This window comes from Culex pipiens, chromosome 3 (assembly GCF_016801865.2).
Source record: "Culex pipiens pallens isolate TS chromosome 3, TS_CPP_V2, whole genome shotgun sequence".
NCBI lineage: Eukaryota > Metazoa > Arthropoda > Insecta > Diptera > Culicidae > Culex > Culex pipiens.
Window position 1 is genome coordinate 66558687 of NC_068939.1, and position 26327 is coordinate 66585013.

At 44.4% G+C, this 26327-nt stretch overlaps 2 protein-coding genes across 3 annotated transcripts in view; one reads left to right on the plus strand and one right to left on the minus strand.

The window, feature by feature from the left end:
* LOC120423513 (LIM/homeobox protein Awh-like) overlaps nt 1-26327 on the plus strand; it is a 121396-nt gene that overhangs the window by 74652 nt on the left and 20417 nt on the right. The window lies entirely within an intron of this gene.
* LOC120423514 (uncharacterized) lies at nt 18139-19338 on the minus strand. 2 transcript variants are annotated; one of them, XM_039587358.2, is made up of 3 exons: nt 19006-19338; nt 18752-18947; nt 18139-18697 (listed from the first exon to the last, which is right to left on the minus strand). In XM_039587358.2, the coding sequence occupies exons 1-3, from the start codon at nt 19015-19017 to the stop codon at nt 18645-18647; spliced, it is 261 nt and encodes an 86-aa protein (XP_039443292.1). In that variant the 5' UTR covers nt 19018-19338; the 3' UTR covers nt 18139-18644. The 2 variants fall into 2 exon arrangements, with proteins under 2 accessions (XP_039443292.1, XP_039443291.1); XM_039587357.2 differs by having other exon boundaries at nt 18145-18947; nt 19006-19330.

Sequence of the window (26327 nt, forward strand, 5' to 3'; positions counted from 1 at the left end):
CATTACCAGTTTCAAAAACCATGAATTTTGATACCCATATTGCCCCAAGTCGTATGGTTCGAATAATGTCCCCCCGGTAGAACCTTCCCGAGGGCACTGGCCACTCCGGGTGTGGCCAATATCCTATAAATGTGCTCCCAAGCCTATTGCCCCAAATCATTCTGGTCCGGTGACCGTCCTTACAATCTTCATAAGAACAGAATTCCTCCCAATTTAGTGCACAAACTGTGTCTTTCAATGTGTGCGTGTGTGTGTGTGAGCAATAAAATTACCACCGTCGATCCGTCTCTGACGGATTTTCGGTCAAAACTATCTGTTCAGAGGCTATCTGTTAGCTTATATAGTTCGCATGAAATGTGGCAACAATGGTGCAACATTCTCGCGTGACAGTTCCAAGAAAGCAGGAGACGAGGCAAAATTTGCACAATGTTGCCACATTTCATGCGAACTATATAAGCTAACAGATAGCCTCTGAACAGATAGTTTTGACCGAAAATCCGTCAGAGACGGATCGACGGTGGTAATTTTATTGCTCACACACACACACACGCACACATTGAAAGACACAGTTTGTGCACTAAATTGGGAGGAATTCTGTTCTTATGAAGATTGTAAGGACGGTCACCGGACCAGAATGATTTGGGGCAATAGGCTTGGGAGCACATTTATAGGATATTGGCCACACCCGGAGTGGCCAGTGCCCTCGGGAAGGTTCTACCGGGGGGACATTATTCGAACCATACGACTTGGGGCAATATGGGTATCAAAATTCATGGTTTTTGAAACTGGTAATGAAAATGGCCATTTTGACTGGATTGGCCACACCCGGAGTGGCCAGTGCCCTCGGGAAGGTTCTACCGGGGGGACATTAATCGAACCATACGACTTAGGGCAATATGGGTATCAAAATTCATAGTTTTTGAAACTGGTAATGAAAATGGCCATTTTGACTGGATTGGCCACACCCGGAGTGACCAGTGCCCTGAGGGAAGGTTCTACCGGGAGGACATTTACGGAACCATACGACATGGGGCAATATGCGTATCAAAATTCATGGTTTTTGAAACTGGTAATGAAAATGGCCATTTTGGCAGGATTTGCCACACCCGGAGTGACCAGTGCCCTCGGGAAGGTTCTACCGGGGGGACATTAATCGAACCATACGACTTAGGGCAATATGGGTATCAAAATTCATGGTTTTTGAAACTGGTAATGAAAATGGCCATTTTGACTGGATTGGCCACACCCGGAGTGACCAGTGCCCTGAGGGAAGGTTCTACCGGGAGGACATTTACGGAACCATACGACTTGGGGCAATATGCGTATCAAAATTCATGGTTTTTGATACTGGTGATGAAAATGGCCATTTTGGCAGGATTTGCCACACCCGGAGTGGCCAGTGCCCTCGGGAAGGTTCTACCGGGGGGACATTAATCGAACCATACGACTTAGGGCAATATGGGTATCAAAATTCATGGTTTTTGAAACTGGTAATGAAAATGGCCATTTTGACTGGATTGGCCACACCCGGAGTGGCCAGTGCCCTCGGGAAGGTTCTACCGGGGGGACATTAATCGAACCATACGACTTGGGGCAATATAGGTATCAAAATTCATGGTTTTTGAAACTGGTAATGAAAATGGCCATTTTGACTGGATTGGCCACACCCGGAGTGGCCAGTGCCCTCGGGAAGGTTCTACCGGGGGGACATTAATCGAACCATACGACTTGGGGCAATATGGGTATCAAAATTCATGGTTTTTGAAACTGGTAATAAAAATGGCCATTTTGACTGGATTGGCCACACCCGGAGTGGCCAGTGCCCTCGGGAAGGTTCTACCGGGGGGACATTAATCGAACCATACGACTTGGGGCAATATGGGTATCAAAATTCATGGTTTTTGAAACTGGTAATGAAAATGGCCATTTTGACTGGATTGGCCACACCCGGAGTGGCCAGTGCCCTCGGGAAGAATCTGCCGGGGGACATTAATCGAACCATACGACTTGGGGCAATATGGGTATCAAAATTCATGGTTTTTGAAACTGGTAATGAAAATGGCCATTTTGACTGGATTGGCCACACCCGGAGTGGCCAGTGCCCTCGGGAAGGTTCTACCGGGGGGACATTAATCGAACCATACGACTTGGGGCAATATGGGTATCAAAATTCATGGTTTTTGAAACTGGTAATGAAAATGGCCATTTTGACTGGATTGGCCACACCCGGAGTGGCCAGTGCCCTCGGGAAGGTTCTACCGGGGGGACATTAATCGAACCATACGACTTGGGGAAATATAGGTATCAAAATTCATGGTTTTTGAAACTGGTAATGAAAATGGCCATTTTGACTGGATTGGCCACACCCGGAGTGGCCAGTGCCCTCGGGAAGGTTCTACCGGGGGGACATTAATCGAACCATACGACTTGGGGAAATATAGGTATCAAAATTCATGGTTTTTGAAACTGGTAATGAAAATGGCCATTTTGACTGGATTGGCCACACCCGGAGTGGCCAGTGCCCTCGGGAAGGTTCTACCGGGGGGACATTATTCGAACCATACGACTTGGGGCAATATGGGTATCAAAATTCATGGTTTTTGAAACTGGTAATGAAAATGGCCATTTTGACTGGATTGGCCACACCCGGAGTGGCCAGTGCCCTCGGGAAGGTTTCTACCGGGGGACATTAATCGAACCATACGACTTAGGGCAATATGGGTATCAAAATTCATGGTTTGGCCACTACGGGTGTGGCCAATCCGGGTGTGGCCAATCCGGTCAAAATTGTCATTTTCATTACCAGTTTCAAAAACCATGTATTTGGATTCCCATATTGCCCCAAGTCGTATGGTTCGATTAATGTCCCCCGGCAGAACCTTCCCGAGGGCACTGGCCACTCCGGGTGTGGCCAATCCAGTCAAAATGGCCATTTTCATTACCAGTTTCAAAAACCATGAATTTTGATACCCATATTGCCCCAAGTCGTATGGTTCGATTAATGTCCCCCGGTAGAACCTTCCCGAGGGCACTGGCCACTCCGGGTGTGGCCAATCCAGTCAAAATGGCCATTTTCAATACCAGTTTCAAAAACCATGAATTTTGATACCCAAATTGCCCCAAGTCGTATGGTTCGATTAATGTCCCCCCGGTAGAACCTTCCCTCAGGGCACTGGCCACTCCGGGTGTGGCCAATCCAGTCAAAATGGCCATTTTCATTACCAGTTTCAATAACCATGAATTTTGATACCCATATTGCCCCAAGTCGTATGGCTCGATTAATGTCCCCCAGTAGAACCTTCCCGAGGGCACTGGCCACTCCGGGTGTGGCCAATCCAGTCAAAATGGCCATTTTCATTACCAGTTTCAAAAACCATGAATTTTGATACCTATATTGCCCCAAGTCGTATGGTTCGATTAATGTCCCCCCAGTAGAACCTTCCCGAGGGCACTGGCCACTCCGGGTGTGGCCAATCCAGTCAAAATGGCCATTTTCAATACCAGTTTCAAAAACCATGAATTTTGATACCCAAATTGCCCCAAGTCGTATGGTTCGATTAATGTCCCCCCAGTAGAACCTTCCCGAGGGCACTGGCCACTCCGGGTGTGGCCAATCCAGTCAAAATGGCCATTTTCATTACCAGTTTCAATAACCATGAATTTTGATACCCAAATTGCCCCAAGTCGTATGGTTCGATTAATGTCCCCCCAGTAGAACCTTCCCGAGGGCACTGGCCACTCCGGGTGTGGCCAATCCAGTCAAAATGGCCATTTTCATTACCAGTTTCAAAAACCATGAATTTTGATACCTATATTGCCCCAAGTCGTATGGTTCGATTAATGTCCCCCCAGAAGAACCTTCCCGAGGGCACTGGCCACTCCGGGTGTGGCCAATCCAGTCAAAATGGCCATTTTCAATACCAGTTTCAAAAACCATGAATCTTGATACCCAAATTGCCCCAAGTCGTATGGTTCGATTAATGTCCCCCCAGTAGAACCTTCCCGAGGGCACTGGCCACTCCGGGTGTGGCCAATCCAGTCAAAATGGCCATTTTCATTACCAGTTTCAAAAACCATGAATTTTGATACCTATATTGCCCCAAGTCGTATGGTTCGATTAATGTCCCCCCAGTAGAACCTTCCCGAGGGCACTGGCCACTCCGGGTGTGGCCAATCCAGTCAAAATGGCCATTTTCAATACCAGTTTCAAAAACCATGAATTTTGATACCCAAATTGCCCCAAGTCGTATGGTTCGATTAATGTCCCCCCAGTAGAACCTTCCCGAGGGCACTGGCCACTCCGGGTGTGGCCAATCCAGTCAAAATGGCCATTTTCATTACCAGTTTCAATAACCATGAATTTTGATACCCATATTGCCCCAAGTCGTATGGTTCGATTAATGTCCCCCAGTAGAACCTTCCCGAGGGCACTGGCCACTCCGGGTGTGGCCAATCCAGTCAAAATGGCCATTTTCATTACCAGTTTCAAAAACCATGAATTTTGATACCTATATTGCCCCAAGTCGTATGGTTCGATTAATGTCCCCCCAGTAGAACCTTCCCGAGGGCACTGGCCACTCCGGGTGTGGCCAATCCAGTCAAAATGGCCATTTTCAATACCAGTTTCAAAAACCATGAATCTTGATACCCAAATTGCCCCAAGTCGTATGGTTCGATTAATGTCCCCCCAGTAGAACCTTCCCGAGGGCACTGGCCACTCCGGGTGTGGCCAATCCAGTCAAAATGGCCATTTTCATTACCAGTTTCAATAACCATGAATTTTGATACCCATATTGCCCCAAGTCGTATGGTTCGATTAATGTCCCCCAGTAGAACCTTCCCGAGGGCACTGGCCACTCCGGGTGTGGCCAATCCAGTCAAAATGGCCATTTTCATTACCAGTTTCAAAAACCATGAATTTTGATACCTATATTGCCCCAAGTCGTATGGTTCGATTAATGTCCCCCCAGAAGAACCTTCCCGAGGGCACTGGCCACTCCGGGTGTGGCCAATCCAGTCAAAATGGCCATTTTCAATACCAGTTTCAATAACCATGAATTTTGATACCCAAATTGCCCCAAGTCGTATGGTTCGATTAATGTCCCCCCAGTAGAACCTTCCCGAGGGCACTGGCCACTCCGGGTGTGGCCAATCCAGTCAAAATGGCCATTTTCATTACCAGTTTCAATAACCATGAATTTTGATACCTATATTGCCCCAAGTCGTATGGTTCGATTAATGTCCCCCCAGTAGAACCTTCCCGAGGGCACTGGCCACTCCGGGTGTGGCCAATCCAGTCAAAATGGCCATTTTCATTACCAGTTTCAAAAACCATGAATTTTGATACCTATATTGCCCCAAGTCGTATGGTTCGATTAATGTCCCCCAGTAGAACCTTCCCGAGGGCACTGGCCACTCCGGGTGTGGCCAATCCAGTCAAAATGGCCATTTTCATTACCAGTTTCAAAAACCATGAATTTTGATACCTATATTGCCCCAAGTCGTATGGTTCGATTAATGTCCCCCCAGAAGAACCTTCCCGAGGGCACTGGCCACTCCGGGTGTGGCCAATCCAGTCAAAATGGCCATTTTCAATACCAGTTTCAAAAACCATGAATTTTGATACCCAAATTGCCCCAAGTCGTATGGTTCGATTAATGTCCCCCCAGTAGAACCTTCCCGAGGGCACTGGCCACTCCGGGTGTGGCCAATCCAGTCAAAATGGCCATTTTCATTACCAGTTTCAATAACCATGAATTTTGATACCCATATTGCCCCAAGTCGTATGGTTCGATTAATGTCCCCCAGTAGAACCTTCCCGAGGGCACTGGCCACTCCGGGTGTGGCCAATCCAGTCAAAATGGCCATTTTCATTACCAGTTTCAAAAACCATGAATTTTGATACCTATATTGCCCCAAGTCGTATGGTTCGATTAATGTCCCCCCAGAAGAACCTTCCCGAGGGCACTGGCCACTCCGGGTGTGGCCAATCCAGTCAAAATGGCCATTTTCAATACCAGTTTCAAAAACCATGAATTTTGATACCCAAATTGCCCCAAGTCGTATGGTTCGATTAATGTCCCCCCAGTAGAACCTTCCCGAGGGCACTGGCCACTCCGGGTGTGGCCAATCCAGTCAAAATGGCCATTTTCATTACCAGTTTCAATAACCATGAATTTTGATACCCATATTGCCCCAAGTCGTATGGTTCGATTAATGTCCCCCAGTAGAACCTTCCCGAGGGCACTGGCCACTCCGGGTGTGGCCAATCCAGTCAAAATGGCCATTTTCATTACCAGTTTCAAAAACCATGAATTTTGATACCTATATTGCCCCAAGTCGTATGGTTCGATTAATGTCCCCCCAGAAGAACCTTCCCGAGGGCACTGGCCACTCCGGGTGTGGCCAATCCAGTCAAAATGGCCATTTTCAATACCAGTTTCAAAAACCATGAATCTTGATACCCAAATTGCCCCAAGTCGTATGGTTCGATTAATGTCCCCCCAGTAGAACCTTCCCGAGGGCACTGGCCACTCCGGGTGTGGCCAATCCAGTCAAAATGGCCATTTTCATTACCAGTTTCAATAACCATGAATTTTGATACCCATATTGCCCCAAGTCGTATGGTTCGATTAATGTCCCCCAGTAGAACCTTCCCGAGGGCACTGGCCACTCCGGGTGTGGCCAATCCAGTCAAAATGGCCATTTTCATTACCAGTTTCAAAAACCATGAATTTTGATACCTATATTGCCCCAAGTCGTATGGTTCGATTAATGTCCCCCCAGTAGAACCTTCCCGAGGGCACTGGCCACTCCGGGTGTGGCCAATCCAGTCAAAATGGCCATTTTCAATACCAGTTTCAAAAACCATGAATTTTGATACCCAAATTGCCCCAAGTCGTATGGTTCGATTAATGTCCCCCCAGTAGAACCTTCCCTCAGGGCACTGGCCACTCCGGGTGTGGCCAATCCAGTCAAAATGGCCATTTTCATTACCAGTTTCAATAACCATGAATTTTGATACCCATATTGCCCCAAGTCGTATGGTTCGATTAATGTCCCCCAGTAGAACCTTCCCGAGGGCACTGGCCACTCCGGGTTGTGGCCAATCCAGTCAAAATGGCCATTTTCATTACCAGTTTCAAAAACCATGAATTTTGATACCTATATTGCCCCAAGTCGTATGGTTCGATTAATGTCCCCCCAGTAGAACCTTCCCGAGGGCACTGGCCACTCCGGGTGTGGCCAATATCCTATAAATGTGCTCCCAAGCCTATTGCCCCAAATCATTCTGGTCCGGTGACCGTCCTTACAATCTTCATAAGAACAGAATTCCTCCCAATTTAGTGCACAAACTGTGTCTTTCAATGTGTGCGTGTGTGTGTGTGAGCAATAAAATTACCACCGTCGATCCGTCTCTGACGGATTTTCGGTCAAAACTATCTGTTCAGAGGCTATCTGTTAGCTTATATAGTTCGCATGAAATGTGGCAACATTGTGCAAATTTTGCCTCGTCTCCTGCTTTCTTGGAACTGTCACGCGAGAATGTTGCACCATTGTTGCCACATTTCATGCGAACTATATAAGCTAACAGATAGCCTCTGAACAGATAGTTTTGACCGAAAATCCGTCAGAGACGGATCGACGGTGGTAATTTTATTGCTCACACACACACACACGCACACATTGAAAGACACAGTTTGTGCACTAAATTGGGAGGAATTCTGTTCTTATGAAGATTGTAAGGACGGTCACCGGACCAGAATGATTTGGGGCAATAGGCTTGGGAGCACATTTATAGGATATTGGCCACACCCGGAGTGGCCAGTGCCCTCGGGAAGGTTCTACCGGGGGGACATTATTCGAACCATACGACTTGGGGCAATATGGGTATCAAAATTCATGGTTTTTGAAACTGGTAATGAAAATGGCCATTTTGACTGGATTGGCCACACCCGGAGTGGCCAGTGCCCTCGGGAAGGTTCTACCGGGGGGACATTAATCGAACCATACGACTTGGGGCAATATGGGTATCAAAATTCATGGTTTTTGAAACTGGTAATGAAAATGGCAATTTTGACTGGATTGGCCACACCCGGAGTGGCCAGTGCCCTCGGGAAGGTTCTACCGGGGGGACATTAATCGAACCATACGACTTGGGGCAATATGGGTATCAAAATTCATGGTTTTTGAAACTGGTAATGAAAATGGCCATTTTGACTGGATTGGCCACACCCGGAGTGGCCAGTGCCCTCGGAAAGGTTCTACCGGGGGGACATTAATCGAACCATACGACTTGGGGCAATATGGGTATCAAAATTCATGGTTTTTGAAACTGGTAATGAAAATGGCCATTTTGACTGGATTGGCCACACCCGGAGTGGCCAGTGCCCTCGGGAAGGTTCTACCGGGGGGACATTAATCGAACCATACGACTTAGGGCAATATGGGTATCAAAATTCATGGTTTGGCCACTACGGGTGTGGCCAATCCGGGTGTGGCCAATCCAGTCAAAATTGTCATTTTCATTACCAGTTTCAAAAACCATGAATTTTGATACCCATATTGCCCTAAGTCGTATGGTTCGATTAATGTCCCCCCGGTAGAACCTTCCCGAGGGCAATGGCCACTCCGGGTGTGGACAATCCTGCCAAAATGGTCATTTTCATTACCAGTATCAAAAACCATGAATTTTGGTACCCATATTGCCCAAATTTGTATGGTTCCTTAAGTGTCCTCCCGGTAGAACCTTCCCTCAGGGCATTGGCCACTCCGGGTGTGGCCAATCCTGCCCAAATGGCCATTTTCATCACCAGTATCAAAAACCATGAATTTTGATACGCATATTGCCCCAAGTCGTATGGTTCCGTAAATGTCCTCCCGGTTGAACCTTCCCTCAGGGCACTGGCCACTCCGGGTGTGGCCAATTCTGCCAAAATGCCCATTTTCATTACCAGTTTCAAAAACCATGAATTTTGATACCCAAATTGCCCCAAGTCGTATGGTTCGATTAATGTCCCCCCGGTAGAACCTTCCCGAGGGCACTGGCCACTCCGGGTGTGGCCAATCCAGTCAAAATGGCCATTTTCATTACCAGTTTCAAAAACCATGAATTTTGATACCCATATTGCCCTAAGTCGTATGGTTCGATTAATGTCCCCCCGGTAGAACCTTCCCGAGGGCACTGGCCACTCCGGGTGTGGCCAATCCTGCCCAAATGGCCATTTTCATCACCAGTATCAAAAACCATGAATTTTGATACGCATATTGCCCCAAGTCGTATGGTTCCGTAAATGTCCTCCCGGTAGAACCTTCCCTCAGGGCACTGGCCACTCCGGGTGTGGCCAATTCTGCCAAAATGCTCATTTTCATTACCAGTTTCAAAAACCATGAATTTTGATACCTATATTGCCCCAAGTCGTATGGTTCGATTAATGTCCCCCCGGTAGAACCTTCCCGAGGGCACTGGCCACTCCGGGTGTGGCCAATCCAGTCAAAATGGCCATTTTCATTACCAGTTTCAAAAACCATGAATTTTGATACCTATATTGCCCCAAGTCGTATGGTTCGATTAATGTCCCCCCGGTAGAACCTTCTCGAGGGCACTGGCCACTCCGGGTGTGGCCAATCCAGTCAAAATGGCCATTTTCATCACCAGTTTCAAAAACCATGAATTTTGATACGCATATTGCCCCAAGTCGTATGGTTCCGTAAATGTCCTCCCGGTAGAACCTTCCCTCAGGGCACTGGCCACTCCGGGTGTGGCCAATTCTGCCAAAATGCCCATTTTCATTACCAGTTTCAAAAACCATGAATTTTGATACCCATATTGCCCCAAGTCGTATGGTTCGATTAATGTCCCCCCGGTAGAACCTTCCCGAGGGCACTGGCCACTCCGGGTGTGGCCAATCCAGTCAAAATGGCCATTTTCATTACCAGTTTCAAAAACCATGAATTTTGATACCCATATTGCCCCAAGTCGTATGGTTCGATTAATGTCCCCCCGGTAGAACCTTCCCGAGGGCACTGGCCACTCCGGGTGTGGCCAATTCTGCCAAAATGGTCATTTTCATTACCAGTTTCAAAAACCATGAATTTTGATACCTATATTGCCCCAAGTCGTATGGTTCGATTAATGTCCCCCCGGTAGAACCTTCCCGAGGGCACTGGCCACTCCGGGTGTGGCCAATCCAGTCAAAATGGCCATTTTCATTACCAGTTTCAAAAACCATGAATTTTGATACCCATATTGCCCCAATTCGTATGGTTCGATTAATGTCCCCCCGGTAGAACCTTCCCGAGGGCACTGGCCACTCCGGGTGTGGCCAATCCAGTCAAAATGGCCATTTTCATTACCAGTTTCAAAAACCATGAATTTTGATACCCATATTGCCCCAAGTCGTATGGTTCGATTAATGTCCCCCCGGTAGAACCTTCCCGAGGGCACTGGCCACTCCGGGTGTGGCCAATCCAGTCAAAATGGCCATTTTCATCACCAGTTTCAAAAACCATGAATTTTGATACCCATATTGCCCCAAGTCGTATGGTTCCGTAAATGTCCTCCCGGTAGAACCTTCCCTCAGGGCACTGGCCACTCCGGGTGTGGCCAATTCTGCCAAAATGCCCATTTTCATTACCAGTTTCAAAAACCATGAATTTTGATACCCATATTGCCCCAATTCGTATGGTTCGATTAATGTCCCCCCGGTAGAACCTTCCCGAGGGCACTGGCCACTCCGGGTGTGGCCAATCCAGTCAAAATGGCCATTTTCATTACCAGTTTCAAAAACCATGAATTTTGATACCCATATTGCCCCAATTCGTATGGTTCGATTAATGTCCCCCGGTAGAACCTTCCCGAGGGCACTGGCCACTCCGGGTGTGGCCAATCCAGTCAAAATGGCCATTTTCATTACCAGTTTCAAAAACCATGAATTTTGATACCCATATTGCCCCAAGTCGTATGGTTCGATTAATGTCCCCCCGGTAGAACCTTCCCGAGGGCACTGGCCACTCCGGGTGTGGCCAATCCAGTCAAAATGGCCATTTTCATCACCAGTTTCAAAAACCATGAATTTTGATACCCATATTGCCCCAATTCGTATGGTTCGATTAATGTCCCCCCAGTAGAACCTTCCCTCAGGGCACTGGCCACTCCGGGTGTGGCCAATCCAGTCAAAATGGCCATTTTCATTACCAGTTTCAATAACCATGAATTTTGATACCCATATTGCCCCAAGTCGTATGGTTCGATTAATGTCCCCCAGTAGAACCTTCCCGAGGGCACTGGCCACTCCGGGTGTGGCCAATCCAGTCAAAATGGCCATTTTCATTACCAGTTTCAAAAACCATGAATTTTGATACCTATATTGCCCCAAGTCGTATGGTTCGAATAATGTCCCCCCGGTAGAACCTTCCCGAGGGCACTGGCCACTCCGGGTGTGGCCAATATCCTATAAATGTGCTCCCAAGCCTATTGCCCCAAATCATTCTGGTCCGGTGACCGTCCTTACAATCTTCATAAGAACAGAATTCCTCCCAATTTAGTGCACAAACTGTGTCTTTCAATGTGTGCGTGTGTGTGTGTGTGAGCAATAAAATTACCACCGTCGATCCGTCTCTGACGGATTTTCGGTCAAAACTATCTGTTCAGAGGCTATCTGTTAGCTTATATAGTTCGCATGAAATGTGGCAACATTGTGCAAATTTTGCCTCGTCTCCTGCTTTCTTGGAACTGTCACGCGAGAATGTTGCACCATTGTTGCCACATTTCATGCGAACTATATAAGCTAACAGATAGCCTCTGAACAGATAGTTTTGACCGAAAATCCGTCAGAGACGGATCGACGGTGGTAATTTTATTGCTCACACACACACACACGCACACATTGAAAGACACAGTTTGTGCACTAAATTGGGAGGAATTCTGTTCTTATGAAGATTGTAAGGACGGTCACCGGACCAGAATGATTTGGGGCAATAGGCTTGGGAGCACATTTATAGGATATTGGCCACACCCGGAGTGGCCAGTGCCCTCGGGAAGGTTCTACCGGGGGGACATTATTCGAACCATACGACTTGGGGCAATATGGGTATCAAAATTCATGGTTTTTGAAACTGGTAATGAAAATGGCCATTTTGACTGGATTGGCCACACCCGGAGTGGCCAGTGCCCTCGGGAAGGTTCTACCGGGGGGACATTAATCGAACCATACGACTTGGGGCAATATGGGTATCAAAATTCATGGTTTTTGAAACTGGTAATGAAAATGGCAATTTTGACTGGATTGGCCACACCCGGAGTGGCCAGTGCCCTCGGGAAGGTTCTACCGGGGGGACATTAATCGAACCATACGACTTGGGGCAATATGGGTATCAAAATTCATGGTTTTTGAAACTGGTAATGAAAATGGCCATTTTGACTGGATTGGCCACACCCGGAGTGGCCAGTGCCCTCGGAAAGGTTCTACCGGGGGGACATTAATCGAACCATACGACTTGGGGCAATATGGGTATCAAAATTCATGGTTTTTGAAACTGGTAATGAAAATGGCCATTTTGACTGGATTGGCCACACCCGGAGTGGCCAGTGCCCTCGGGAAGGTTCTACCGGGGGGACATTAATCGAACCATACGACTTAGGGCAATATGGGTATCAAAATTCATGGTTTGGCCACTACGGGTGTGGCCAATCCGGGTGTGGCCAATCCAGTCAAAATTGTCATTTTCATTACCAGTTTCAAAAACCATGAATTTTGATACCCATATTGCCCTAAGTCGTATGGTTCGATTAATGTCCCCCCGGTAGAACCTTCCCGAGGGCAATGGCCACTCCGGGTGTGGACAATCCTGCCAAAATGGTCATTTTCATTACCAGTATCAAAAACCATGAATTTTGGTACCCATATTGCCCAAATTTGTATGGTTCCTTAAGTGTCCTCCCGGTAGAACCTTCCCTCAGGGCATTGGCCACTCCGGGTGTGGCCAATCCTGCCCAAATGGCCATTTTCATCACCAGTATCAAAAACCATGAATTTTGATACGCATATTGCCCCAAGTCGTATGGTTCCGTAAATGTCCTCCCGGTTGAACCTTCCCTCAGGGCACTGGCCACTCCGGGTGTGGCCAATTCTGCCAAAATGCCCATTTTCATTACCAGTTTCAAAAACCATGAATTTTGATACCTTTATTGCCCCAAGTCGTATGGTTCGATTAATGTCCCCCCGGTAGAACCTTCCCGAGGGCACTGGCCACTCCGGGTGTGGCCAATCCAGTCAAAATGGCCATTTTCATTACCAGTTTCAAAAACCATGAATTTTGATACCCATATTGCCCTAAGTCGTATGGTTCGATTAATGTCCCCCCGGTAGAACCTTCCCGAGGGCACTGGCCACTCCGGGTGTGGCCAATCCTGCCCAAATGGCCATTTTCATCACCAGTATCAAAAACCATGAATTTTGATACGCATATTGCCCCAAGTCGTATGGTTCCGTAAATGTCCTCCCGGTAGAACCTTCCCTCAGGGCACTGGCCACTCCGGGTGTGGCCAATTCTGCCAAAATGCCCATTTTCATTACCAGTTTCAAAAACCATGAATTTTGATACCTATATTGCCCCAAGTCGTATGGTTCGATTAATGTCCCCCCGGTAGAACCTTCCCGAGGGCACTGGCCACTCCGGGTGTGGCCAATCCAGTCAAAATGGCCATTTTCATTACCAGTTTCAAAAACCATGAATTTTGATACCCATATTGCCCCAAGTCGTATGGTTCGATTAATGTCCCCCGGTAGAACCTTCCCGAGGGCACTGGCCACTCCGGGTGTGGCCAATCCAGTCAAAATGGCCATTTTCATTACCAGTTTCAAAAACCATGAATTTTGATACCTATATTGCCCCAAGTCGTATGGTTCGATTAATGTCCCCCCGGTAGAACCTTCTCGAGGGCACTGGCCACTCCGGGTGTGGCCAATCCAGTCAAAATGGCCATTTTCATCACCAGTTTCAAAAACCATGAATTTTGATACGCATATTGCCCCAAGTCGTATGGTTCCGTAAATGTCCTCCCGGTTGAACCTTCCCTCAGGGCACTGGCCACTCCGGGTGTGGCCAATTCTGCCAAAATGCCCATTTTCATTACCAGTTTCAAAAACCATGAATTTTGATACCTTTATTGCCCCAAGTCGTATGGTTCGATTAATGTCCCCCCGGTAGAACCTTCCCGAGGGCACTGGCCACTCCGGGTGTGGCCAATCCAGTCAAAATGGCCATTTTCATTACCAGTTTCAAAAACCATGAATTTTGATACCCATATTGCCCTAAGTCGTATGGTTCGATTAATGTCCCCCCGGTAGAACCTTCCCGAGGGCACTGGCCACTCCGGGTGTGGCCAATCCTGCCCAAATGGCCATTTTCATCACCAGTATCAAAAACCATGAATTTTGATACGCATATTGCCCCAAGTCGTATGGTTCCGTAAATGTCCTCCCGGTAGAACCTTCCCTCAGGGCACTGGCCACTCCGGGTGTGGCCAATTCTGCCAAAATGCCCATTTTCATTACCAGTTTCAAAAACCATGAATTTTGATACCTATATTGCCCCAAGTCGTATGGTTCGATTAATGTCCCCCCGGTAGAACCTTCCCGAGGGCACTGGCCACTCCGGGTGTGGCCAATCCAGTCAAAATGGCCATTTTCATTACCAGTTTCAAAAACCATGAATTTTGATACCCATATTGCCCCAAGTCGTATGGTTCGATTAATGTCCCCCCGGTAGAACCTTCCCGAGGGCACTGGCCACTCCGGGTGTGGCCAATCCAGTCAAAATGGCCATTTTCATTACCAGTTTCAAAAACCATGAATTTTGATACCTATATTGCCCCAAGTCGTATGGTTCGATTAATGTCCCCCCGGTAGAACCTTCTCGAGGGCACTGGCCACTCCGGGTGTGGCCAATCCAGTCAAAATGGCCATTTTCATCACCAGTTTCAAAAACCATGAATTTTGATACGCATATTGCCCCAAGTCGTATGGTTCCGTAAATGTCCTCCCGGTAGAACCTTCCCTCAGGGCACTGGCCACTCCGGGTGTGGCCAATTCTGCCAAAATGCCCATTTTCATTACCAGTTTCAAAAACCATGAATTTTGATACCCATATTGCCCCAATTCGTATGGTTCGATTAATGTCCCCCCGGTAGAACCTTCCCGAGGGCACTGGCCACTCCGGGTGTGGCCAATCCAGTCAAAATGGCCATTTTCATTACCAGTTTCAATAACCATGAATTTTGATACCCATATTGCCCCAAGTCGTATGGTTCGATTAATGTCCCCCCGGTAGAACCTTCCCTCAGGGCACTGGCCACTCCGGGTGTGGCCAATTCTGCCAAAATGGTCATTTTCATTACCAGTTTCAAAAACCATGAATTTTGATACCCATATTGCCCTAAGTCGTATGGTTCGATTAATGTCCCCCGGTAGAACCTTCCCGAGGGCACTGGCCACTCCGGGTGTGGCCAATCCAGTCAAAATGGCCATTTTCATTACCAGTTTCAATAACCATGAATTTTGATACCCATATTGCCCCAAGTCGTATGGTTCGATTAATGTCCCCCCGGTAGAACCTTCCCGAGGGCACTGGCCACTCCGGGTGTGGCCAATCCAGTCAAAATGGCCATTTTCATTACCAGTTTCAAAAACTATGAATTTTGATACCCATATTGCCCTAAGTCGTATGGTTCGATTAATGTCCCCCCGGTAGAACCTTCCCGAGGGCACTGGCCACTCCGGGTGTGGCCAATCCTGCCAAAATGGCCATTTTCATCACCAGTATCAAAAACCATGAATTTTGATACCCATATTGCCCTAAGTCGTATGGTTCGATTAATGTCCCCCCGGTAGAACCTTCCCTCAGGGCACTGGCCACTCCGGGTGTGGCCAATTCTGCCAAAATGCCCATTTTCATTACCAGTTTCAAAAACCATGAATTTTGATACCTATATTGCCCCAAGTCGTATGGTTCGATTAATGTCCCCCCGGTAGAACCTTCCCGAGGGCACTGGCCACTCCGGGTGTGGCCAATCCAGTCAAAATAGCCATTTTTATTACCAGTTTCAAAAACCATGAATTTTAATACCCATATTGCCCTAAGTCGTATGGTTCCGTAAATGTCCTCCCGGTAGAACCTTCCCTCAGGGCACTGGCCACTCCGGGTGCGGCCAATTCTGCCCAAATGGCCATTTTCATCACCAGTATCAAAAACCATGAATTTTGATACCCATATTGCCCAAATTTGTATGGTTCCGTAAATGTCCTCCCGGTAGAACCTTCCCTCAGGGCAATGGCCACTCCGGGTGTGGCCAATCCTGCCAAAATGGCCATTTTCATTACCAGTATCAAAAACCATGAATTTTGATACCCATATTGCCCAAATTTGTATGGTTCCGTAAATGTCCTCCCGGTAGAACCTTCCCTTAGGGCAATGGCCACTCCGGGTGTGGCCAATCCTGCCAAAATGGTCATTTTAATTACCAGTATCAAAAACCATGAATTTTGATACCCATATTGCCCAAATTTGTATGGTTCCGTAAATGTCCTCCCGGTAGAACCTTCCCTTAGGGCAATGGCCACTCCGGGTGTGGCCAATCCTGCCAAAATGGTCATTTTAATTACCAGTATCAAAAACCATGAATTTTGATACCCATATTGCCCAAATTTGTATGGTTCCGTAAATGTCCTCCCGGTAGAACCTTCCCTCAGGGCACTGGCCACTCCGGGTGTGGCCGATTTCCTACCAAATTGTTCCCAATAATTTCGGTATTCCGGTGACCGTTCTGGCTACCGTCAATAACTTCTTGGACCTCCTCTCAAGTTCGTGCACCACCTGCGTGTGTGTGTGTGTGTGTGTGAGCAATAAAATTCCCAACGTAAGGTCCGTCTTTGATGAAAGTCTGATGGACACTAAATCCTCCAGAGGCTAACTTTTAGCTTAAATAGTTTTCACGGCATCTACGCAACAGAAACAGAATGTCACGCCGAGGGCTTGCGACGGTAACGCTACATTTTCGAAAAATTTTGCATTGACACCGCAGATAGAGCTTTAAGACAAAGTCCTTTGTCAAAACGACACTTCTTTAGCTGCAATTTACACAGCATATAATATTGGCATAAAATGTGTGATTTTTTTACGATTTAATCTAAATCCAGCTTTTGCCATAATTTTACCAAATAACTGTTGACAAAATATTTACAATACGGTTCAAAAAATTAACATTCAAAATAATCATTTTTGGAATATTTTATTAACCTCACCGTACTCTTTTCAAACGGCCACTGGATCAGTCCAAGAAATAAATCTTCAGTTACCTAGATGAACTTAAATATATTTTTTTCATTGTGCAATAACGTGACTTCCTCGAAGCCCAGCGACGGGTGGCTGATGCGCACCACATGTGTGTAACGCGAAACCAATTATCATATTTATCAATTAAACTCTATAAATAAAACAATATTCCACTCCGATCACGTCGGGGCAGTAATAAAAAAATAAATCCATCAATCTTGAGCGGGGATGCTGCGCCAACCGAACTCAGCAACAAAAAAAGAAGTTAAATAAATATTCATAAGAACCGAGAAGAGAAATATCGCGAGCATCATCGCAGCCAGCAGGAAGGTGTGGTGATCACATCAGCTCAAATTCAGCAGCGGACACGAAGACGAACTTGCAGTAGCAGCAGAAGCCCTCTCCTGTGATGGACACACGCAGATTTCGAGGGACTCGGAGGACAACGCATGTTCCGCCGTCTTTGCTGTCGTGGCTGCAGTTGACGATCATTGTTCTGGCTGTCCAATTCCGGGACTACCGCGAAACATCGGTTCTGGACTTGTAGGGTGGTCCGAGGTTGAAATTTGTATTTTTACAGTTTTACCAGGTTTGGAATTTTTGGTCTCTAAAATGGGTCATAAAACTCATTTTTGTATTGTATCAGAACACCCTATTGACCAGGGTGATCCCAGCAAGACTCACTCCAACCCGCGTGTCAGCTTTTTATTCTGCTTTTTTCTCCTTTTTCTGTTGGCCGTCAGGAAGCAAAAAGGAGACAAAATTAAAGCTCATATCAAATTGTAATTAAGCACACTCAAAAAAATCCACACGTTGAAGTTACGTGAAAAACTATGTGGTTTTTTTCCACTAGACTTTTCACGTAACTTCTACGAGGTGGCCCTAGTAGAAACGGAATTTGCTGGGCCAGATCATTTCACATTGATTCTACGTGTTTCACACGTAAATGCTAAATGTATAAGCTGGTGAACTCTAAATGAACGTTTTAGTAATCGTTATCAGAATCTTCTAGTACTAATGAGGTTAAGAGCTTTTTTCTGCTGTTAAAAATGAAAAATAATGTAATGCAGTTTTTAATTTCAAATCAATGTTTTATTGAATTCTTCTTTTATTAATATTTAATAAATATTTCAAATTCACGATTTCACGATGCTCCGTGTCGAAGTTGAGCCACCAGTTTGAACCGAAGTTAACCGTAACGTGATTGGTCCGGTGGGGTCAGCGGCTGAACTGACCGCTGGTCTGACTGGTCATGGTGCTCATTCTGCCTCTCACCGGTAACACGCAGAGTCCCGCTGCTATTGTTGTGTTCAATGATCCTCGGCACCTCGGTGATGTCCTTGATTATGACCTCCCGACGAATCTGCGAATGGTCGAGTCTCTTGGCCACGTGCAGAATCACAACCGGAAGCCTGACCTTCTGGGGACGACCGACGGACCGACAACCGCAATGCATTTGGCGTAGACGATCTAACCACCAGCTGGATGCCCAAGAACTCCGTGCAATTTTTGGTGGGTTTAAGCACCACGGTAACATCGGCCGCTAAGGTTAGAACTGGCCAGAAATCCAGTGGCCGCCGGGAAAGAAAATTCTTGTTTCCAGGAGTCACATTCTGCAAAAAAATAAAAATAATTATAAACTATAACTAAAATAAATCAAACTTAACTTACCGTCTGTTCCATTTTAAATTAAATTTCTCGAGCATAACTTCAGCAACAAACTTCACCGTTCGCCATAAATTTTCATACTAAAATAATCACGTAGAAATTCGACAGAATGGCGCACTCGAGTCTCGTTGAAGTTACATTTCAAATCACATAAAAGCTACATGAAAGAACCTAGTGGAAAAATACCATAAGGCTTTTCACGTAACATCAACGTGAAAACATTTTTTTGCCAGTACACTTTCACATTATTTTTACGTGCGTCACGTAAAACGAGCCTAGCGAAGGGAAAATCGGGGCTACGTGATTTTTCAGGTAGCATCAACGTGTGGATTATTTTGAGTGCAAGACATATCGCGCCTTGTATCGCATTGTAGTTGGTCCTCTCCTCTTCCTTGCGACCTCCAGTCGACTTGAAGTCGGTAGCATTTGGCGCGGAAGAGTCTCCCTCAGCAGAGCGAGGCCAGAAACGAAAGGATTGTCGACGGAGAGTTAGCTTGAAAAATGTGTGTGTGCCAAAACTAAATCTGGTCAGGCGCGCCTCGGTTCAGGTCTTGGACTTCAGTTGGGCAGAACAATTGTCAGTAAAGTTATTGTAATCGTTACAATGGCCCAATGTGATTCGTTTCAATTATTTGAAAAGAAATTTGATAAGAAATAGTATGCGAATTTTCGTAAGCTTTACATATAAATACTTTTGGGAAAAGATTTTATTTAAATCGCTGTACAAGTTTTTTTTTTGAGTTTGAAAGTTGTGTTTTGAAAACCTTCAAATATTTGGAATTTGGAAGATATTTTTCACAAAGTTCGAAGAAAATCCGGCCAATGTGGGCAAAACCTGATTGGGCAAAATTGAAGATTATTATTCATTATCACATAGACAAAATCCCTTTTATCTATTTTTGAGGCATTAATTGAAGCAGCATTTTAAAATTTCCACTATTGAACTTTTTCAATTTAACTTTCCTATCATTTATTCAAAATTTAACTTGAAGATGGGAAAATCTATAAAAAGATTAACATTATCGCTTCTTTTTTTTAATTTTTCTTAAGAAGGGATGTAGATTTTGGTCTTCTTTAAACATCTCGCAATAATGTTTTTTAATGCAATTGTCCCTTTTTTTTATTCGACTTGAAGAAGGAAAAAATTCTTAAAGACTCTTTACACATTTCTCTTCATTTCTGCTCTTTTTTCCTCTGATGATTTTTCGGCAATTAAATTGTCTATGCATTTTTTTAAGAAGTGTAAATTTATTTAAAAAAAACTTGAATGCAGATAAATTGATTTTTTAAATAAAGGTAGGGAAAATACATCATAATAACGCAAATTTCAAACATTTTAATAATGGCAAAATGTGAATCTTCAAATAGATTTTATCTTCTATAGGTTGAATTTTGAATATAAAAAGGGAAAATTTCATAGACAAACTCAAATGTCGAATATTGAAAAAAAAAATGCAGATGGGCAAAATATCAGCTTTTAAAGATTTTGCCTACATATAGTTTTTTAATAAAAGAAGCGAAAATTTGCTTAAAACACTTAATTTTCATCCCTTTTTAGGTTGGATTCAGAAAAAGAAGGGAAAATTGCATAAAACCTAATGGAAAGTATTCAAAGAAGTGCAAAACATACATTACTTTATAAAGTTGAATTTAAAATAAAATAGATGTTGCAAAATATTTGCAAAGAGGAAAAATGTACAAAATTCTTTTTTAAATTAAAATTTTAAATAAATGTATGAAAAATTTAATAAAAAAGCTTTATTGAGAAATATTCAAAAAAAGGAAAAAATACATGTGTTGGGAAAAAAACTACAGAGTTAATTGATTTTAGGAGAAATATTATTGAAAAATTATTAATTAAACCAAACAAAAATCGCAAAAATAAAATTATGCCGAACGTCCTTGGTGTTTTTTGAACGAGTTATGCAAAACGTTCCTAATCCCTTGTCCACTCAAATCCATTTCCATTTTCAAATTCCCGTCTTTTTCCCGACTTTTCCAGAAATTCAAATAATAGGTATTGCTTATCTGAAGAATGATTTCAAACAAAAACTCTTTATAAAAAGTCAATACAACCATCAAAAACTAATTCTAAAGAAATAAAAAAAACTACTGAGAATTTTCGTAAAAACAGAAACATAACAACAAATTCCAAAAAAATGGAAGCACTCATTATTTTGATTCAGAGTAAAAACTAAAAACAATCAATCAGTCAGTCATTCAATTAGTGTTTGAAAAATAACTGAAAGCTTAACAACACCTTCAATTTCAATGTTTATTTTCAAATTTGGATAACTATATAGTTTTTTATTCTTCGTTTCAACTGGAAATGGCAAAATGTTAAAATTACTGAATTAAAAATTAAATTCTTTATTTAATTTATTTTCAATCATAGAACGCCTAAAACATGCTTATTGTTATTATACTTTCAAAGACTTTAGAAAAATATCATTGAATTCGGAAAAATAGTTTTTACCAGTTTGTTTATCAATTTTGTAAATTTTGATATTAATTTTTTTAATCAATGTTGAGTATTGAACTGTTTAAAATTTTTTCAATGAAAAAATCATTTCATTAATTTTCAAACGCATTTGCTTAGGATTACTGACTTTTCCCGATTTTTTAATTAAAAAAAAAACCCAAATTCCCGACTTTTCCCGATTTTTTGCGGATTTTGGCGAATTTCCGACTTCTTCCCGACTTTCCCGACTTGAGTAGCCACCCTGAAAAGTCCTTCTGGAAAACCCGTTATGCCAAATCGTCGCCGTCGTGCTAACTTGTCGTACGTGCATTTTGGGCCAAATTGAGTTAAGAACGCCATTTTGTGCAGCTCACAATGCCTCACCTTTTGACCTTCACAGATCCCCAAAATTCGATTTCAATCCTGAGATATTCAACAAAAACCGAAAAAACTCCGTGCATTTTAGTCACTTTACATATGAAAGTAGTTTCAATCTTGTCGTGCTATCTTGTCACTCCATGAAAATTGATGTAAGTGCGACAAAAGGCCAAAGGGATTTCAGGCCAGGAAAGTCAGGATGCGTTTGTCGCACGTACAAGCTAGACTACCGTAAACATTTGTAATTATAACTTCGAACAAACTTCGGGACAATGCACAGAATGGTCAGCCAAACAAAACGTGTTTGTTATTGTTTACATTGCGTGCTTTCGTTTTTGTTTATTCAAGGTCAAACATTAAAACGCGTTTTTCTCGGAACGTCAAAATGGAGGGTGCGACATGATAGCACGACGACGTCGAAATGTTCACTATGCCAAATGGGGTGAACCCTTCATCAAATCGATAAAAAATCCCTCTCAAGATGTCACACACTGTTCATTGCATTGCTTTAATTTTGTCAATGAATATTTTTTTTTAATTAATAATTTTACTAATGGTCCGATTTTCAATGTTAAAACATGGAACATTCGTGAAATTTTCCGATCTTTTCGAAAAATTTTTTTGAAAATTTTTAAATCAAGACTAACATTTTAAAAGGGCCAAACATTGAATATTACACCCATTTAAAATGTTAGTCTTGATTTTTTTTTTAATTTTTTTGAAAAGATCGGAAAATTTCACGAATGTTTCATGTTTTAACATTGAAAATCGGACCATTAGTTGCTGAGATATCGACATTAGAAAGTGGTGGGCTGTTTGTGTGAGACTTAGAAAACTTCAATTTTCGTGTTTCTTTTTGTTTAAGCCGCTGTATCTCAGCAACCAGAGGTCCAATCTTCAATGTCTCTTAGACAATTTTATAGCAAATTTTCTGAACTTTTCAAATATTTTTAGAATTGGTCACTCATTGTCACTATTTTAAAAAATCGAAAAACTGCAAATATTTCGCTAAAATCAAACTTTTGGTGGCTATATCTTGAAAACAGAGCCCTTTATCAAAAAGGTGCAGGTGGTTATGTTCTACATGACCAATATGACAAAGAACTTTGTACAAAACTCCTAAAAAATATTCTATTTTATTTTATATTTTTAAAACATTGCCTATGTATTTAATCCTAAATAATTTATTCCTATAAAATGTTTTCAATCTTTGGCACCTCTGTGGAAATAAATTGCCAACACAAGTATGGTTCGGAAAATGTCCAATCAAAATGGTAATTTTCATGTCCAGTATCAAAAACCATGAATTTTGGTACCCATATTGCCCAAAGTCGAATAGTTCGATTAATGTCCCCCGGTAGAACCTTCCCAAGGGCATTTGCCACTCCGGGTGTGGCCAATCCGGTCAAAATGGCCATTTTCATTACCAGTTTCAAAAATCATGAATGTTGATACCCATATTGCCCCAAGTCGAATTTTGATACCCATATTGCCCCAAGTCGTATGGTTCGATTAATGTCCCCCCGGTAGAACCTTCCCGAGGGCACTGGCCACTCCGGGTGTGGCCAATCCAGTCAAAATGCCCATTTTCATTACCAGTTTCAAAAACCATGAATTTTGATACCTATATTGCCCTAAGTCGTATGATTCGATTAATGTCCCCCCGGTAGAACCTTCCCGAGGGCACTGGCCACTCAGGGTGTGGCCAATCCAGTCAAAATGCCCATTTTCATTACCAGTTTCAAAAACCATGAATTTTGATACCCATATTGGCCCAAGTCGTATGGTTCGATTAATGTCCCCCCGGTAGAACCTTCCCGAGGGCACAGGCCACTTCGGGTGTGGCCAATCCAGTCAAAATGCCCATTTTCATTACCAGTTTCAAAAACCATGAATTTTGATACCTATATTGCCCCAAGTCGTATGGTTCGATTAATGTCCCCCCGGTAGAACCTTCCCGAGGGCACTGGCCACTCCGGGTGTGGCCAATCCAGTCAAAATGCCCATTTTCATTACCAGTTTCAAAAACCATGAATTTTGATACCTATATTGCCCTAAGTCGTATGGTTCGATTAATGTCCCCCCGGTAGAACCTTCCCGAGGGCACTGGCCACTCCGGGTGTGGCCAATCCAGTCAAAATGCCCATTTTCATTACCAGTTTCAAAAACCATGAATTTTGATACCCATATTGCCCCAAGTCGTATGGTTCGATTAATGTCCCCCTGGTAGAACCTTCCCGAGGGCACTGGCCACTCCGGGTGTGGCCAATCCAGTCAAAATGCCCATTTTCATTACCAGTTTCAAAAACCATGAATTTTGATACCTATATTGCCCTAAGTCGTATGGTTCGATTAATGTCCCCCCGGTAGAACCTTCCCGAGGGCACTGGCCACTCCGGGTGTGGCCAATCCAGTCAAAATGCCCATTTTCATTACCAGTTTCAAAAACCATGAATTTTGATACCCATATTGCCCCAAGTCGTATGGTTCGATTAATGTCCCCCCGGTAGAACCTTCCCGAGGGCACTGGCCACTCCGGGTGTGGCCAATCCAGTCAAAATGGCCATTTTCAATACCAGTTTCAAAAACCATGAATTTTGATACCCATATTGCCCCAAGTCGTATGGTTCGATTAATGTCCCCCCGGTAGAACCTTCCCGAGGGCACTGGCCACTCAGGGTGTGGCCAATCCAGTCAAAATGGCCATTTTCAATACCAGTTTCAAAAACCATGAATTTTGATACCCATATTGCCCCAAGTCGTATGGTTCGATTAATGTCCCCCCGGTAGAACCTTCCCGAGGGCACTGGCCACTCCGGGTGTGGCCAATCCAGTCAAAATGCCCATTTTCATTACCAGTTTCAAAAACCATGAATTTTGATACCCATATTGCCCCAAGTCGTAAGGTTCGATTAATGTCCCCCCAGTAGAACCTTCCCGAGGGCACTGGCCACTCCGGGTGTGGCCAATCCAGTCAAAATGCCCATTTTCATTACCAGTTTCAAAAACCATGAATTTTGATACCTATATTGCCCTAAGTCGTATGGTTCGATTAATGTCCCCCCGGTAGAACCTTCCCGAGGGCACTGGCCACTCCGGGTGTGGCCAATCCAGTCAAAATGCCCATTTTCATTACCAGTTTCAAAAACCATGAATTTTGATACCCATATTGCCCCAAGTCGTATGGTTCGATTAATGTCCCCCCGGTAGAACCTTCCCGAGGGCACTGGCCACTCCGGGTGTGGCCAATCCAGTCAAAATGCCCATTTTCATTACCAGTTTCAAAAACCATGAATTTTGATACCCATATTGCCCCAAGTCGTATGGTTCGATTAATGTCCCCCCGGTAGAACCTTCCCGAGGGCACTGGCCACTCCGGGTGTGGCCAATCCAGTCAAAATGCCCATTTTCATTACCAGTTTCAAAATCCATGTATTTTGATACCCATATTGCCCCAAGTCGTATGGTTCGATTAATGTCCCCCCAGTAGAACCTTCCCGAGGGCACTGGCCACTCCGGGTGTGGCCAATCCAGTCAAAATGCCCATTTTCATTACCAGTTTCAAAAACCATGAATTTTGATACCCATATTGCCCCAAGTCGTATGGTTCGATTAATGTCCCCCCAGTAGAACCTTCCCGAGGGCACTGGCCACTCCGGGTGTGGCCAATCCAGTCAAAATGGCCATTTTCATTACCAGTTTCAAAAACCATGAATTTTGATACCTATATTGCCCTAAGTCGTATGGTTCGATTAATGTCCCCCCGGTAGAACCTTCCCGAGGGCACTGGCCACTCCGGGTGTGGCCAATCCAGTCAAAATGCCCATTTTCATTACCAGTTTCAAAAACCATGAATTTTGATACCCATATTGCCCCAAGTCGTATGGTTCGATTAATGTCCCCCCAGTAGAACCTTCCCGAGGGCACTGGCCACTCCGGGTGTGGCCAATCCAGTCAAAATGGCCATTTTCATTACCAGTTTCAAAAACCATGAATTTTGATACCTATATTGCCCTAAGTCGTATGGTTCGATTAATGTCCCCCCGGTAGAACCTTCCCGAGGGCACTGGCCACTCCGGGTGTGGCCAATCCAGTCAAAATGGCCATTTTCATTACCAGTTTCAAAAACCATGAATTTTGATACCTATATTGCCCTAAGTCGTATGGTTCGATTAATGTCCCCCGGTAGAACCTTCCCGAGGGCACTGGCCACTCCGGGTGTGGCCAATCCAGTCAAAATGCCCATTTTCATTACCAGTTTCAAAAACCATGAATTTTGATACCCATATTGCCCCAAGTCGTAAGGTTCGATTAATGTCCCCCCAGTAGAACCTTCCCGAGGGCACTGGCCACTCCGGGTGTGGCCAATCCAGTCAAAATGCCCATTTTCATTACCAGTTTCAAAATCCATGTATTTTGATACCCATATTGCCCCAAGTCGTATGGTTCGATTAATGTCCCCCCAGTAGAACCTTCCCGAGGGCAC